The 17,953-nt window shown below is 38.7% G+C and overlaps 1 protein-coding gene across 3 annotated transcripts in view; it reads right to left on the reverse strand.

Moving 5' to 3' along the window:
- Positions 1-17,953, reverse strand: part of LOC126183880 (mothers against decapentaplegic homolog 3-like) — a 216,129-nt gene that overhangs the window by 46,882 nt on the left and 151,294 nt on the right. For 2 of the 3 annotated variants that reach the window (XM_049926183.1, XM_049926185.1), the window contains exons 3-4: positions 14,732-14,992; positions 8,329-8,487 (exon numbers count right to left, since the gene is read on the reverse strand). In XM_049926183.1, coding sequence (XP_049782140.1) covers positions 8,329-8,487; positions 14,732-14,992 — 420 coding nt within the window. The remainder of the gene's footprint in view (positions 1-8,328; positions 8,488-14,731; positions 14,993-17,953) is intronic. The other variant, XM_049926184.1, reaches the window with a different exon arrangement.

Consider the following 17,953-nt stretch of genomic DNA (forward strand, 5'->3'; position numbering starts at 1 on the left):
TCAGTCAATGTGAAATGTCAGCTATGTTTACTGTATCAAAATATTCAAGGACTGAGAAATAAAATTAATGAATTAATTATCTGCATAGATGAATTAGAGTCTTCAAACCCAGCTGACATAATCTGCCTCTCTGAACATCATGTGACCACTGGTATAGAACTTTTAAGTGTTACAGGGTTTAGGTTAACATCTCACTTTTGTCGAGCAGAAATGGAGAAAGGAGGAGTTGCCACATTCATCAGGAACTGTCGTAAATTTAAGAACACAGACATTCATAAATTTTGCTTAGAACAGCATATGGAAGCATGTTCAACAGAAGTAGAATTTCACAAAAAATCCTGCATAATATTAAGCGTATATCGAGCACCTGCAGGTAACTTTAATCTGTTCATAAACCACCTTGAGGCTGTACTGGCCCATTTAACAACCAAAAACAAAGAAAAAGTGGTTGCTGGTGATCCAATGTAGATTTCCTTAAAGACTCTCGCAATAAGAACTTACTTGAGTTAGTAACACTATCATTCAACTTAATTCCCAGTGTAAGGTTCCCCACTAGGGTAGCTAATTGCTCACAAACAGCCATTGATAATATTTTTATAGAAAAGTCCAATGAACAAAATTATATTAAAAAACCAATAGTCAGTGGCCTCTCCGACAATGACATGCCGTTACTTCTGTTAAATGTTAATACTGAACAGGATATAAAATCTGTTAAATCTGAGATGAAGAGAGTAATTAATAAGCCAAAAATTGATTATTTTAGGACACTCCTCAGAGACATTCACTGGACTGATGTTTACAGTGCTCATGGCATGAATGAAAAATATAATACTTTTGGTAATAAAGTGCTTACCTTATTTGAACACTGTTTTCCCCCAAAACTAACCAAGGTTAGAGCAAAGTCTACAAAGGAGCCATGGATTACTCAAGGAATGGAGGTATCTTGTAAAACAAAAAGAATACTGCATCTGTCAATCCAAAACAGTTCTGATGTTGATGCTATAGCACATTACAAGAAATACTGCAAAATATTAAAGACTGTAATACGAGCATCAAAGCAAATATATTACAAGGAAAAGATAGTCATATCAGATAACAAAATAAAGAAATACGGGATATAGTGAAGGAGGAGACCGGTAGAAACAGACATGAAGAGGGACAAATAGCATTGAGAGTAAATGATACATTGATGACGTGTGTATAGTGTTGCAGAACTTTTCAACAAACATTTTATAACTGTTACTGAAAAGATGGGGTTGTCAGGTGCTGTAGATGCTGCTACAGAATACCTCAGACCAGACATTTCAAGTAACTTCCATAATATGAATTTGACCCCCACTACCCCAGCAGAAATAATGTCCATCATAAAATCTTTAAAATCAAAAACATCTAGTGGATATGATGAAATATCAACAAAGTTAATTAAAGAACGTGGTTCTGAGTTACGTAACATATTAAGCTATCTGTGTAACCAGTCGTTTATCAGTGGAATATTTCCTGAATGGTTGAAATATGCTGAAGTTCAGCCACTGTTTCAGAAGGGGGATAAAGAAATAGCATCAAATTTCTGTCCAATTTCACTTTTGCCAGCATTCTCAAAAATTTTAGAAACAGTAATGTACAATCGGCTTTATAACCACCTTATCTGAAATAACATACTGTCACAGTCGCAGTTCAGATTTGTAAAGGGTTCCGATATTGAGAAGGCTATCTACACTTACAGTGAAAATGTGCTTAATTCATTAGACAAAAAATTGCAGGCAACTGGTATATTTTGCGATCTGTCAAAGGCATTTGACTGTGTAAATCACAATATCCTTTTAAGTAAATTAGAATATTATGGTGCAACAGGAAATACTGCAAAATGGTTCAAATCTTGTATCTCTGGCAGGAAACAAAGAGTGTTATTAGGAAACAGACATGTATTAAGCTATCAGGCATCATCCAACTAGGAACTAATTACACTTGGGGTCTCACAAGGTTCCATTTTAGGGCCCTTACTTTTTCTTGTGTGTATCAATGACCTTTCATCAGTAACATTATCAGATGCCAAGTTCGTTTTGTTTGCCGATGATACAAACATTGCAATAAATAGCAAATCAAGTGTAGTCTTAGAAAGATCGGCTAGTAAAATATTTGTGGACATTAATCACTGGTTCCTAGACAATTTTCTGTCACTAAACTTAGAAAAAACACACTCCATGCAGTTCAGAACTTGTAAGGGGTGTCCCACGAGTATATGCCTAACATACAATGACAAGCAGATAGAAGAAGCGGGCAGTGTTAAATTCTTCGGATTACAGCTTAATAATAAATTCAACTGGGAGGAGCACACCACAGAACTGCTGAAGCGTCTTAACAAATCTCTATTTGCAATGCGAATTGTGTCAGACAAAGGGGATATAAAAATGAAAAAGCTGGCATACTATGCTTACTTTCATTCCATAATGTCATGTGGGATTATTTTTTGGGGTAATTCATCAAGCCAAGCTAAAGTTTTCCGGGTACAAAAATGTGCAGTAAGAGTTATAAATAGTGTGAACTCAAGAACATCCTGCAGAAGCCTGCTTAGGGAACTAGGGATATTAACTACTGCTTCCCAATATATTTCTCCTTAATGAAATTTGCCATTAAATATATATCACTTTTTCAAACCAACAGCTCAATTCATGGAATCAATACAATAAATAAGAATAATCTTCACAAGGATTTAAAGTCACTTAATCTTGTACAAAAAGGTGTGCATCATTCAGGAAAACACATTTTCAATAACTTGCCAGCAGCCATAAAAAGCTTAACAACCAATGAAATTCAGTTTAAGAGAAGCCTAAAGGATTTATTGGTGGTCAACTCCTCCTACTCCATTGATGAATTTCTCAGTAGGATCAATAGTTTGTGTGTGTGTGTGTGTGTGTGTGTGTGTGTGTGTGTGTGTCTGTGTGTAAGTACACTATAACTTCTGCACCATTTCAGTGCAGTAATGTGTTCATTGTAAGTAAGTATTGTAGCAGTTCTATTACATGTTTATTACCTCAAAAAAACGTTTTTTATTTTAAATTCAGTGCATCAGTGTTTGTAAAATGATTCTTTTATGTACTGTTCATATAAAAAAAAATGATGATCATTCCACTTGGACCTGTGGAAGGTACATTAGCTTATTTGTTTCAGTTGTAAATATTTGTCATGTATTATTGTTTTTCTGACATGTTCCACAACCTGGAGGGCCTCCTCACTATGGGTGAATTGGAATGAAAGTAAATCTAATCTAATCTAATCTATTTCACAGTATTGTTTTGTTTGTGGCAGTATAAAATGGAAAAGACAAGTATTTTATGAAATTAACTTGCTAAGTAAAACAAGATAGTTAAACTTTCAAATTTGAATAACTGTTTTCAATTATCATAGATAGTACTTGTTTATGTTTAAACTACTTCAAGGTTCCTATGTCTATTACTGTGAAGCTGTCAATGGTGTCAGGGTTAATGGGTTATAGGATTCCATTGAAATTGCAGCAGAAGTGTCAACTTCTTGACCTCAGACTTCTTACCTTTTCTGTTTTCTACACAGTAGAAACAGAGATGAATTTTGAGAAACACCTACATCCTCTTTTGGTTATTTTACCAAAATATAACACAGTTTGTGCAACTTTACCTTACTGACATGCTATTACAGTTGCAATTCCAATGGAATACTGAAAAAGAGTGTTTATTAAAACAGCTCATTGTTGGTATGAAATTCCACATGAACTTTATTCATTTATGTTGTTGCATACCAACACAAATTCTCTTTTCACCAGCTGTTGATTGCCCTTAACATTACATTACTCAAGTGAAAAAACTACAGTTACTTCTGTATTGCTGTAGATTACGAAGGTTTGCACATCAACCATAATGCAAAATACGTGCCACTTTGTATGTTGTTATTTGCCAAAAACTTCCTTCGATATCTTGAACTACTTATGAAATACAATGGATGTTATGGATAGTTCATTCCTGCTATATTGTGGTGAGTGTACATGGGACTGGGTGCATTATTTGCAAATGCATTGTCTCAAGACTGGAGATATATATCTGTCTCCTATCAAGATAATAACAATATGTTGGATATGTTTCATACATAGCAATGTATGACAAGCATGCACCAAACATAAACTCATGGTGATTCCTATTTACCATTGTAAACTAATTCTATTTTGCACTGTGTGTTTCTGTCATGTGGGGCTATAAAATGCAAAAGAATAAATTAAAACAAATGGAAAAAAACATTGTTTGAGGAAATTTGCAAAGCAAGTACCATGTGCACACTGCCGTTCTCCCTATGTAGTAATATGGACACAGTGTAGTAATTCGGAGACATTGGTACTGCCTTGGTAGTGTGGCTCACGTCACAGCACAGCTGAGGGACAGCTGCCAGGCAGATATCACCACAGTTGCAGGTCACAGCCACACCTTGGGAAATGCACATTGAAGTGCATGGTAGAGTCCTTTTTATTGCACCATACGTTTCTTCACAGTAAGAGTAACTGCTTATATGGCTCTATGAAAAATATTTTTAAACTAAATTCATCTTCATCACTTCTACAGAAACAATACCTGAAGAACATTCATATATATTCAGGAGATATTAGGAGTCATTCTTGAAATTTCTGCCAGATACGATTTTTCAGCTTTTCTGTTACATACTCTCACCAGTCATGTCTACTGTTCGTTTGCACTCATATACATCCTAGCTACTTGGAGTATTACAATAGTCAGGCATTTTCAACCATGGTACACTAATAATGTAATCTGTCCTATGTGTGGTGACGTTGCAATTGCCAACTCAGCTATTTATTATAGCACGTTATATGTTTGTTTACATTTCACAGTCTTTCAAACATACTTAAAGACACGTCAAACTTGTAATTTTGTGTCATCATCAATGAATTACAAATAATTCATTTCTGATGCACAATGCACGTCTACAAATGACTTTCGGTGCACAAAATGTGTGCCTACTATGTTTATGAATACTTAGACAAAAGAAATCATTATTGTCATTACGGACCCTAATTGGCAATTATGAGTAGTGTAGTTGTTCCTTGACAACAATATCAGAAAGTTGTACTTAGTAAATCAACCAATGTAGTTTGGAGACATTGTTCTGACTAGGGAGAAATCACATATGGGGTTCCTGAAGGTTCAGTCTTAGGTCCACTATTGTTCTTCATATACACTCCTGGAAATTGAAATAAGAACACCGTGAATTCATTGTCCCAGGAAGGGAAAACTTTATTGACACATTCCTGGGGTCAGATACATCACATGATCACACTGACAGAACCACAGGCACATAGACACAGGCAACAGAGCATGCACAATGTCGCCACTAGTACAGTGTATATCCACCTTTCGCAGCAATGCAGGCTGCTATTCTCCCATGGAGACGATCGTAGAGATGCTGGATGTAATCCTGTGGAACGGCTTGCCATGCCATTTCCACCTGGCGCCTCAGTTGGACCAGCGTTCATGCTGGACGTGAAGACCGCGTGAGACGACGCTTCATCCAGTCCCAAACATGCTCAATGGAGGACAGATCCGGAGATCTTGCTGGCCAGGGTAGTTGACTTACACCTTTTAGAGCACGTTGGGTGGCACGGGATACATGCGGACGTGCATTGTCCTGTTGGAACAGCAAGTTCCCTTGCCGGTCTAGGAATGGTAGAACGATGGGTTCGATGACGGTTTGGATGTACCGTGCACTATTCAGTGTCCCCTCGACGATCACCAGTGGTGTACGGCCAGTGTAGGAGATCGCACCCCACACCATGATGCCGGGTGTTGGCCCTGTGTGCCTCGGTCGTATGCAGTCCTGATTGTGGCGCTCACCTGCACGGCGCCAAACACGCATACAACCATCATTGGCACCAAGGCAGAAGCGACTCTCATCGCTGAAGACGACACGTCTCCATTCGTCCCTCCATTCACGCCTGTCGCGACACCACTGGAGGCGGGCTGCACGATGTTGGGGCGTGAGCGGAAGACGGCCTAACGGTGTGCGGGACCGTAGCCCAGCTTCATGGAGACGGTTGCGAATGGTCCTCGCCGATACCCCAGGAGCAACAGTGTCCCTAATTTGCTGGGAAGTGGCGATGCGGTCCCCTACGGCACTGCGTAGGATCCTACGGTCTTGGCGTGCATCTGTGCGTCGCTGCGGTCCGGTCCCAGGTCGACGGGCACATGCACCTTCCGCCGACCACTGGCGACAACATCGATGTACTGAGGAGACCTCACGCCCCACGTGTTGAGCAATTCGGCGGTACGTCCACCCGGCCTCCCGCATGCCCACTATACGCCCTCGCTCAAAGTCCGTCAACTGCACATACGGTTCACGTCCACACTGTCGCGGCATGCTACCAGTGTTAAAGACTGCGATGGAGCTCCATATGCCACGGCAAACTGGCTGACACTGACGGCGGCGGTGCACAAATGCTGTGCAGCTAGCGCCATTCGACGGCCAACACCGCGGTTCCTGGTGTGTCCGCTGTGCCGTGCGTGTGATCATTGCTTGTACAGCCCTCTCGCAGTGTCCGGAGCACGTATGGTGGGTCTGACACACCGGTGTCAATGTGTTCTTTTTTCCATTTCCAGGAGTGTATGTAAACAATCTTCTGTCTAACATACAACAAGCACAATTAATTCTTTTTGCAGATGAAATTGGAATTGTAATCAATCCAAGCATACATACAGAAACACAAGAAATAGTAAACAATGTTCTCAAAAATATCATTGACTGGTTTTCTGAAAATGGTCTCACCCTCCATTTTAAAAAGAGATAACATTCAGTTCTGCACATCTAGAGGCACTACATCAATGGTAAGTGTAACACACGGTGAGGAAATAATAAATAGGCTGGAAACTTCAAAATTCTTAAGTGTTCCTATTGATGAGGATTTAAACTGGAGAAGGCACATTTTGGAACTCCTAAAACAACTTAGTTCAGCCAAATTTGCACTAAGAACCACTGCAAATCTTGGCAAATGACAAATCAGTAAGTTGACATGTTTTACATATTTCCAGTTAATAATGTCATATGGAATAATGTTCTGGGGTAACACATCTTTAAGAGAGTTTTCATTGCTCAAAAATGTGCTGTTAGAGTAATATGTGGTGCACACCCATGATTATTTTGTAGACACCTGTTTAACCAGTTGGGAATTCTAACTACTACTTCCTTCACAGTATATTTATTCCCTCATGAAGTTTGATGCAAATAATCCACTGCAGAAAAAAAAAGATGTACATAATTACAATACCAGAAGGAAAAATTACATTTATTATGCCACATTAAGGCTGCTTTTAGCATAAAAAGGGTTGCACAATGCTGCAACAAAAATTTTTGATACCTTACCCAGTGATATAAAATGTCTGACAGATACCAAAGTAAAATTTTAGAAAAGCTAAAAATGTTTCTCCTTGCAACTCCTCCTATTCTGTAGAATAATTTTTATTGCTGTAATGTGTAAAAGGTGATGGGTAGAAATGAGAGAGAGAGAGAGAGAGAGAGAGAGAGAGAGTGTTAATAATTCCTACCCCTCTATAAATGTTCAGCATGTAGTCATATTTAAAAATGAAATGTTTGTAAAATGATTCATTCCAAATCATTACAACTCATCATGCAACTGATCAATGGAATATAAAATTAACTATCCAAAGGATAGGCTTGATCTTGTGCATTGGTCATGTTGCACTGATAATAGGCACTCTTTTTACATGACAACATTTCTGAGAGAACCTTCTTCTGTAGGTAGGCATATGACAAACTACAGTCCTTCAGACTCTTTAGTATTTTCTATTACTTGTTTATTGTCATTAAATATTACGTTGCCTGATACATGCAACTCAGAGCAGAAAAGTAACGTTTATATAGACTACAAATCATAAATAATTCTCAGAACTTAACATAATTACACATTTTGCCAAAAGTAAAAGAAGCAATAAATGGAAGAAAAAACTGCAGAAGAAACTGAAGATTTAACCCTAAAGCTTTGGATTTGTAGTCTTGATACTTGGACACACTTAGTCATGGAGTTATTGTTGAAGTGAAAATCTGAGTCACAATAAATTATCTCTGCAATAAGCAGGGGTTAAAATTATATTTCTGCCATGATTACTACATTTGAACTTCTGCAAAAGATACACACAAACAGCTGAAAAACTGAGTCTGTAAAATTAATGTACTGATCATTCAAAACATATCATTTAACAAATTTCCATGTAGGCAGTCACAAGCAAAGTGTTCAGCTATAGACTCACACATTTTCATCTGAGAAAAAGTTTTCACACTCACCTGTGAAACCATCAACTGTAATGGATGGCTGAGATGCATGGAAAGTCTCACCAACACGAGTGTTCAATTCATAGTAACTTATGGAGCACCAGAATGCTGGCTCGCAATACATTACAGGCTGTGCATCAACAGGAGGGGTGGGCGAGAGACGTGGTAAACCTAAAAACATTAATTTCCATAGGGGCTACTAAGCTTAAAAATTAAATGTCTCTAACAAAGTAATGAGAGTGAACACAAAAGATACAGAAATCACAAAAGAACATACTTCACATGAATTAAAGGAAGCCACTCAACAAAAGGTAATGAGATGTCAATAGGTGCACATAAAAGAAAGAAAACATGCTAGCTTTGCAGATATCCTTCGATGAGCTAGAGTAAAAAGTCCTGTCAGAGGCTTATTCTACCCGACCAGGGGCCGGGCCACCTGTGAAAGCAGCCATGTCATATAGCAACTCTGTTGCAAAGGCCACACAGCTTTTTATGTTGGGATGACCACCAACCAGCTCTCCAACAAGATGAATGGCCACCATCAAACTATTGTCAAGAACAAAATTGATCACCTAGTGGCACAACATTCAGCTGAGAACAACATGCTCAATTTCAGTGGCTGCTTCATAACCCAAGCCATCTAAATCCTTCTCCACACCATCAGCTTCCCCGAACTATGCAGATTGGAGTTATACTTACAACACATTCTCTGCTCCCGTAATTGTCCTGGCCTGTCTAAATTAAGCCACCGTTCCAGTACCCTCAACCCAACAGTTTCCTCTTCCTCCATCCGGTCATTTCCTCCCAATTCACATACCCATGTTGTCTTCAGCATGCACCGATTCCCTCTGGCCTCTACAAATGTGCCAGCCCATATACCAGCTGCACCACCTCCTGCTTTCCCCTCCGAGCTGCTAGTGACCCATCCCCACCTACCTCCCTCTTCCTATACCAACCTCACACAACACTACCCACCCCACCTGACACTTCTAACCCCCCCCCCCCCCCCCCCCCAACAATCAGTGCACCTGCTGAAAAACAGCATTGGCAGTTTTAGTCCAGTTGGCATCATGAAGAAGGGACATAGGTGTGTGTGTGTGTTTTTTTTTTTTACTCTAGCTCATCAGAGGATAATACAGCCAGGAGAGCGGTGTGCTGAGCACATGCCCCTACATATCCGCATCCAGTGATGCATATGGGCTGAGGATGATGTGGCAGCTGGTCAGTACTGTTGGGCCTTCATGGCCTGTTCGGACACAGTTTAGTTTAGTTCATCATCATGGGATAACTCTGAAAGCTAGCAAGTTTTCTTTCTTTTGTGTTTGTCTATCAACAAATCAATGCTACTGATTTTTGGTGAGTGGTCTCCTTTAATCTAAAACTATTTACATTTTACAAAAACATTCCTACAACATTCACAGTTCACATGAGTGTTTTATGACTAATCTTGGTGAGGCTACATATTGACATCCATTCCTTCCCTTTTTCATAGTAAATTATCTGTGATTTTTCTTTGTTCTCTAATTGAAAGACACATGTATAGTGTAAATAGTAGCTTTGTAATTAACAATATGAAAAATATTACTAAAAAACAAAAAGAATGGAGAAACGCAGAAGAATTGCTAACATGAACAGTGATTTTAACTTCACATTTTAGTACAGTTTCCAATTATGTAAAAAACTGTTGCAAATGAAGTATACTGAAGTCATGTAATGATAAATATATCAAATGAAGAACATTGAAATCACATAATATCATGAAAAAACTTTTTATAGCCAAAATTGTATTAATTAATTTTTATTATCGATGACTGGTTCTCATATGAGAAACTTCAATCACATAATATCCATTTTTACCAGAAGAATTAATTAAATGATTTATTTATTTTCTCAGTTCCCATGGAACTATCTGAAACAAAGTTACTTAGTTTTGGAATGAGACACTTTATACATAATCCATGGAATAATATGAAGCAAAAGGATCCAAGGAGCTGCAGTGAATCACTGTACAGAATATAACGCATGTACCACAAGGAAGCATTGCAATATGATTTTTTAACTGGGTTTTATCACTCCTGTATTTCAGTTCTACTGGCAGCTTAATGAAAATGGAACATGTAGAATAGTATACTGCTTTCAGTGTAATGGTTAATGGAGTGTCATCAAACTGCAAACTGTGTTTATACCTATTATCCACTCAGTGAGTCTTGTAGTTCCTTTTGAATGGTTCCATACAATAAACCACAAATATCATTTGAGGATGTATGTACAGGATGGCAGAATAAGAATTTTAAAACATGCAAACGATAGACTTTGCAATGTTTTTAAACTATGTTACAGATCATTCTGATTGCCCTTTCCTGGGCTACAAATAAATGTTTTCTATCCAAAATGTGGTCGAAAACTTATTATATGACATAATAGAGTAAAAATAAACAACGATACAGTATTTGGCATACTACTCTCTAGTAAGTAATATGATTACATAATCAGTACAATAAAAGATTAGATTAGATTCACTTTCCATTCTATAGACACAAAAAATGAGATGATTTTTTTCAAATTATCTCAGTTGAGGAGAGATAAAAAGCTTTCTTACAAGTATCACATTTAGAATATTGTACAGACAATTATTCACTATGAGAATAATCTTTGTAACCAGTGACACAGAAATCCAGAAGCTTGCTTACTTTGTAAATATTTTTGCAAGCAGCCATCCAAAGCTCTTACTTATTTAAAAAATGACACCCTGGAAGATAAAAATGCCCCTGTATAGATAATATTCTTTGCTGGTAACTATTTCCAATCATTGGAATCATCATTTAGTCAATATAGTTATTTCTTAAAAGTAAAGTTGCTTGAAGTTAGATACACACACAGACGGTTAGTTTCCCTCACAATTAAGTACGATGTATCAGTTTAAGTCTGCTGTATCCAATATGAGCTCACATGATTGATGTCTGCAGTTAATTTGAATGTAGAACAACCTGAGTTTATGTTATTATATGAACTTTTTGCTGGATATTCATATGCTAACAAATCCACCATGCTCAAGTAATGCAAAATTAGATTCTAGATATGTACCTGACATCAAAGAACTTACTTTTAAGCAATGATGATATTGATAATATTATAACAGGCATATGATGGTCCTAATGAACAAAATTAATTTTCAGTGAATAATATTATCTACATAACAGATTTGAGATGGTTAACGACGGAATTTTTAAAACATATTAAAGAGTTGTACTGCTGTCACGTGACAATATTATTTCTGTAAACAGTACACTGATGCGCAGAATAATAGAGTGAGCATCAATTGTGCAGCAAAGGACAATCGTGATCAACAATTGGGCCCATATCATCACATTACACACAGAAGGTTTGTTAACCAGGGAAGTTGCTGGACATGTACACAGGAGTCAAAGTAATGAGGTGCAGATCTGGAACTGGTTCCAATTGACAGGTAGTGCCGAGGACTTACACCACACAGGCTGTCCACATTTGACAGGTGCACAGGATGACTTACTCAAAGGAACCCTGTGCTGAATGTTCCAGAACTGAATTCTGGCATTTGAAAAGACTACAAGACATCTCATATTGCGTCAAATTGTTAGGAGATGATTGTGTCACAGGAATCTCCACCACCGACAACAGTGGCAACCACCACACCATACACTACAACAACATGGGCTCTGTTACAGATAGGCAAGAAATTGTGCATAATGGACACCCTAGGACTGGCATCGGGCATTGTTACGGATGAACCTCCAATATGTCTTTACTGCGATAATTACAGACGACATACTGGAAACAACTCAGTAATATCAACCACCTCCGACAATGCATCTCACATGTGCAAGATGGTGGTTGTGGACTGATGTTCTGGCACGGCATACATGGGGCCACCGTACACCTCTTGTGTTGCTGAGGGCTGTCTACCTGCTCTATGGTACAAGGATGCGATCTTGCAACCAATAGTGAGACCATATAGCCAACATTTTGGAGACTGTTTGATCTTTATGGACTCAGGTGCTCATTGTGTTGGTCTCGTGAACATGTTCCTTCAGCACGCTAGGATCACCAGACTGGAGTGGCTTGTCAGGTCCACAGATATGAACCAAATTGAACATGTATGGGATTGGCTGAAACAAGATGTTTTGGGACCACTGAAGAGCGGGACAATTCGGATCAGGGCTGAGAGCTGTGCATTCCCCCATTCACACACATCCATGCCCGAGGCAGGATTCGAACCTGCGACCATAGCGGTCACTCGGCTCCAGACTGTAGCGCCTAGAACCGCACGGCCACTCCGGCTGGCGTCACAACTGCAAGAAACTTCTTTTTTATGAGGTTACCAGTTTCAGCCTGTTAAGACCATCTTCAGACTTACAACCACGATGGTAGATGGTGACCACCATCAGGGTCTGTAGATGGTCTAAAAGAGAGCAAAACCGGTGACTTCATAAAAAAAAGAAGTTTCTTGCAGTTGTGACTCTCCATGTTCATTTTTATGTAATAAGAAAACCACTGTACTCCAAGCAATATGTTCTAAAAAATGATTAAATGTCATATCATTTGTGAAAGAGTGAAGTTATAACAGCTAGCACAGTCTCTCAACGCAGTGTGTTACGTCAGAGCGAGTGTGCAGCACAACTACTGCAGAGTGAGACACGAGGGTGAGTGGACATGTGAGCAGTACATATTGTGGAAAATTAGGCCTACGCAAGGCCACGTTGTTAATTGTGAGGCACAAAGGCATAACAAGTGGGGGTCGATTCATGAGGGTCTATGAACATAAAGATCCTGCCCCATAATTGGTCGTAGTTGATCAAAGTGCGCCCGTATTATATGGAGCAACACGAGTACAGTCAAGACAGTGCCTCAATGTAATTATAAGTTCATTTTAGTTTCATTCACATTTTAAACATTGTGAGGCATTACGCAGTGACTATGAGTGAACTTTTAGTTCAATAATATGTGATAATTGTCAAAACTTTAGATTCTCAATCTATTTATTATCCCATGACATTGTCACCTTAATAGGGTCCAAATCCTTTCCTATTATCAATTATTCTAGAGTAATTGTTTAAAGCTAAAGGGACATTTGTAAGAAAGAACAATAACACCAGTTTGTTTCTTGTTGAAAGTATTACTGAGATTAATTATTATAGATGCTGAGCAATTATTAAATACGCCTTAATAAGTTAATTCTTCTGTTCAATAATAATTAGAGGCAAAGTTAATTCTTGCAATCCACATTAGGAGTGAAATAAATTAAATTAACTTCAATTAAAGTGGTCCAGAGCAATTAAAGATTCAAGTAAAGGGGTATATTCATTTTGTACACTTCATTTTGTATTGACTGTCAAACTATTATTTTGTGTTGATTTGATTTGTATTCTGCTGTTGCAATTGTGTTGAAGCTTAACTGTGATTTATACATGAAAGTGAATTCTAAATTAGGTGAGATAGGAAACCCAAAATGAAATTCTTGTGCAAATTTTATGAGTTCTGTGCATGTGAGTAGATGCTATTGTGAGTTTACATAATTATTACAAAAACAAAAATGGGATTCACTACTCAGTACTTTTCAGTACTGAGTGTTCATTACTTATGCCAATTTATCACTTTAGATTTTACTGGCAATTGAAAACCACTGTTTGCATTTCCCATTATTACTTGGCACCATTTTGCGCTGTTGGAACTGTGTTTGTATCTTCTGTTGACACATGCTTGGCTAAATAGATACATAATCACTGTTGTTCTAATTGTCATTTAGGTGGTGAACAGATTGTCCAGTAGAACTGGCAGTTGTTTAATTACTTCTAAATTATTTCATTTAAGTTTTGTTGTGTAATATTCAAATTTCACGATACTCCTTTTTGTTTTGTACTTTAGTGTATGTGACTTGCATTTTTTAAGTATATTAATCACATTTCAAGTAAGCAGGAAGAAAGTGAAGTAACTTGCTTGTAAGGGTAACTTGTTGTCCACTTCTCCCCCAACTGGTAACTGTCTTTGGAAATAATTGCTTTATAAGAATTTCTTGTTACTATTACTCTCATGTGAACACTGTTGATAAATTTACATTAACTGATTAGTAAGAGGGAGATTAAAAGTATCTTAAATCAGAACTTCGTATCCACCCGAAAGCGAACAGAACTCTACTTTTTTTCTTTTTTTTGTGTGTGTGTGGGGGGGGGGGGGGGAGGTGGATGGGGGGGGGCTTTTTTGCACTGTGAAAAAGTATGCATGTTCATAAGCTGTGTTACCAAATTTATGTTATTTTTTATGTGTATTAACAGCTCAATGCTCCCACTGTACTGTGAGATGTTATGTTTGCTCATTTAATTGTTTGTGAGCAATATAACAGATAAGACATATGAAAAAACACGTATTTGTAAATACTCACTCATATTATCACTTCGGTCAATATTGTCACCATCCTCGGACATGTAGCCAGGTGGTGGTGTTTCAGTTGCTGGTAGAGTTGGTGTAGCAGGCAGACCAGGATGTGACGGTGGAGGTGATGGTGTGAACGATGTATTCTCGGGTACTGATGAACACATCTCACCGTGGTCATTTTCTGGACTAGTTACCGACAGTGGTGTAGAAACTGAAAATAATTCATCTGGTGGTGTCGGATGACGTGGTACCAAGATAGCTGGTAGTGCTAAAAAGAGATAATTAGTAATGATTTACTCACAATGCTACTTTAAAAAGATTATTATTGTTATGTGATGATTCTACAATGAACTGTGTAGTGCTGCAAGAAAATTAGTCTTAAACAACTGTTCTTCATGTCTTAGTTATTGTCTTTTTGTTCTTAACATAACACAATAATAATTTACATCATAATATGTTTTATTTCAACCAAAACTATGGTAATATTCATAGAGTATGTGTTACAGCTGAACTGTACTTGTTTTCAGCATGGTAACTGACTTTCTACATAGTGTCATAAGTTTTTTTTCACGTGTAACAACCAGTCACAGTGATGAACAATACACCGTTACCTCAAGATATAAAGGGTTTGAGTGCCTGTAGAAAGTAAAGTCATATGCACACAATAAATCAAAGTTATTCCACTCCCTTCCAAAGAAATCTTAGCTATCATAGGAAGGCTAAAGAAATGTAGCAAGGCAAATTTTAATCATGAATGGCCAATTCTATTGTTTCTCTCTTTTTCTAAGCCACTGGAGGCCTAAGAATCTCCTAACAGAGGTAAGGTGACTGGATCAAATGGAATATCTGTACAATTCTACATTCTAAATACATATTCTGCAAGTCACTATATGGTACATGGCAGAGGGTACCTTATACCATTAATGGTCATTACTGTTGTGACAGTGCCACGACATTTAACAGTGCCGCCACGAGAGTACGCGCAAACGGCGATAGAGGCGCTCTGCAACTCGGCTGAGCGCGGGAGCGCCACCTAGCTACGAACGGCGCCGGCCGCATGTCACGGCACGGTAGTCGAATAAGAGATACTGAGTTGTTATCATGTAACCAGCTATTGTTTCTAAGTGAGTGTGTTTGAATATCCACGCAATTATTGGTGATTAAAGGTTATAACCCCCCCATGAACCATGGACCTTGCCGTTGGTGGGGAGGCTTGCGTGCCTCAGCGATACAGATGGCCGTACCGTAGGTGCAACCACAACGGAGGGGTATCTGTTGAGAGGCCAGACAAACATGTGGTTCCTGAAGAGGGGCAGCAGCCTTTTCAGTAGTTGCAGGGGCAACAGTCTGGATGATTGACTGATCTGGCCTTGTAACATTAACCAAAACGGCCTTGCTGTGCTGGTACTGCGAACGGCTGAAAGCAAGGGGAAACTACAGCCGTAATTTTTCCCGAGGACATGCAGCTCTACTGTATGATTAAATGATGATGGCGTCCTCTTGGGTAAAATATTCCGGAGGTAAAATAGTCCCCCATTCGGATCTCCGGGCGGGGACTACTCAAGAGGACGTCGTTATCAGGAGAAAGAAAACTGGCGTTCTACGGATCGGAGCGTGGAATGTCAGATCACTTAATCGGGCAGGTAGGTTAGAAAATTTAAAAAGGGAGATGGATAGGTTAAAGTTAGATATAGTGGGAATTAGTGAAGTTCGGTGGCAGGAGGAACAAGACTTTTGGTCAGGTGATTACAGGGTTATAAATACAAAATCAAATAGGGGTAATGCAGGAGTAGGTTTAATAATGAATAAAAAATAGGAGTGCGGGTTAGCTACTACAAACAGCATAGTGAACGCATTATTGTGGCCAAGATAGACACAAAGCCCATGCCTACTACAGTAGTACAAGTTTATATGCCAACTAGCTCTGCAGATGATGAAGAAATAGATGAAATGTATGACGAGATAAAAGAAATTATTCAGGTAGTGAAGGGAGACGAAAATTTAATAGTCATGGGTGACTGGAATTCGTCAGTAGGAAAAGGGAGAGAAGGAAACATAGTAGGTGAATATGGATTGGGGGGAAGGAATGAAAGAGGAAGCCGCCTTGTAGAATTTTGCACAGAGCATAACTTAATTATAGCTAACACTTGGTTCAAGAATCATGAAAGGAGGCTGTATACATGGAAGAAGCCTGGAGATACTGACAGGTTTCAGATAGATTACATAATGGTAAGACAGAGATTTAGGAACCAGGTATTAAATTGTAAGACATTTCCTGGGGCAGATGTAGATTCTGACCACAATCTATTGGTTATGAACTGCAGATTGAAACTGAAGAAACTGCAAAAAGGCGGGAATTTAAGGAGATGGGACCTGGATAAACTGAAAGAACCAGAGGTTGTAGAGTGTTTCAGGGAGAGCATTAGGGAAAAATTGTCAGGAATGGGGGAAAGAAATACAGTAGAAGAAGAATGGGTAGCTCTGAGGGATGAAGTGGTGAAGGCAGCAGACGATCAAGTAGGTAAAAAGACGCGGGCTAATAGAAATCCTTGGGTAACAGAAGAAATATTGAATTTAATTGATGAAAGGAGAAAATATAAAAATGCAGTAAATGAAGCAGGCAAAAAGGAATATAAACGTCTCAAAAATGAAATCGACAGGAAGTGCAAAATGGCTAAGCAGGGATGGCTAGAGGACAAATGTAAGGATGTAGAGGCTTGTCTCACTAGGGGTAAGATAGATACTGCCTACAGGAAAATTAAAGAGACCTTTGGAGAAAAGAGAACCACTTGCATGAATATCAAGAGCTCAGATGGCAACCCAGTTCTAAGCAAAGAAGGGAAAGCAGAAAGGTGGAAGGAGTATATAGAGGGTTTATACAAGGGCGATGTACTTGAGAACAATATTATGGAAATGGAAGAGGATGTAGATGAAGATGAAATGGGAGATAAGATACTGCGTGAAGAGTTTGACAGAGCACTGAAAGACCTGAGTCAAAACAAGGCCCCGGGAGTAGACAACATTCCATTAGAACTACTGATGGCCTCAGGAGAGCCAGTCATGACAAAACTCTACCATCTGGTGAGCACGATGTATGAGACAGGCGAAATACCCTCAGACTTTAAGAAGAATATAATAATTCCAATCCCAAAGAAAGCAGGTGTTGACAGATGTGAAAGTTACCGAACTATCAGTTTAATAAGTCACAGCTGCAAAATACTAACGCGAA

The sequence above is a fragment of the Schistocerca cancellata genome, chromosome 4, assembly GCF_023864275.1.
Source record: "Schistocerca cancellata isolate TAMUIC-IGC-003103 chromosome 4, iqSchCanc2.1, whole genome shotgun sequence".
In the NCBI taxonomy this organism is placed as follows: domain Eukaryota; kingdom Metazoa; phylum Arthropoda; class Insecta; order Orthoptera; family Acrididae; genus Schistocerca; species Schistocerca cancellata.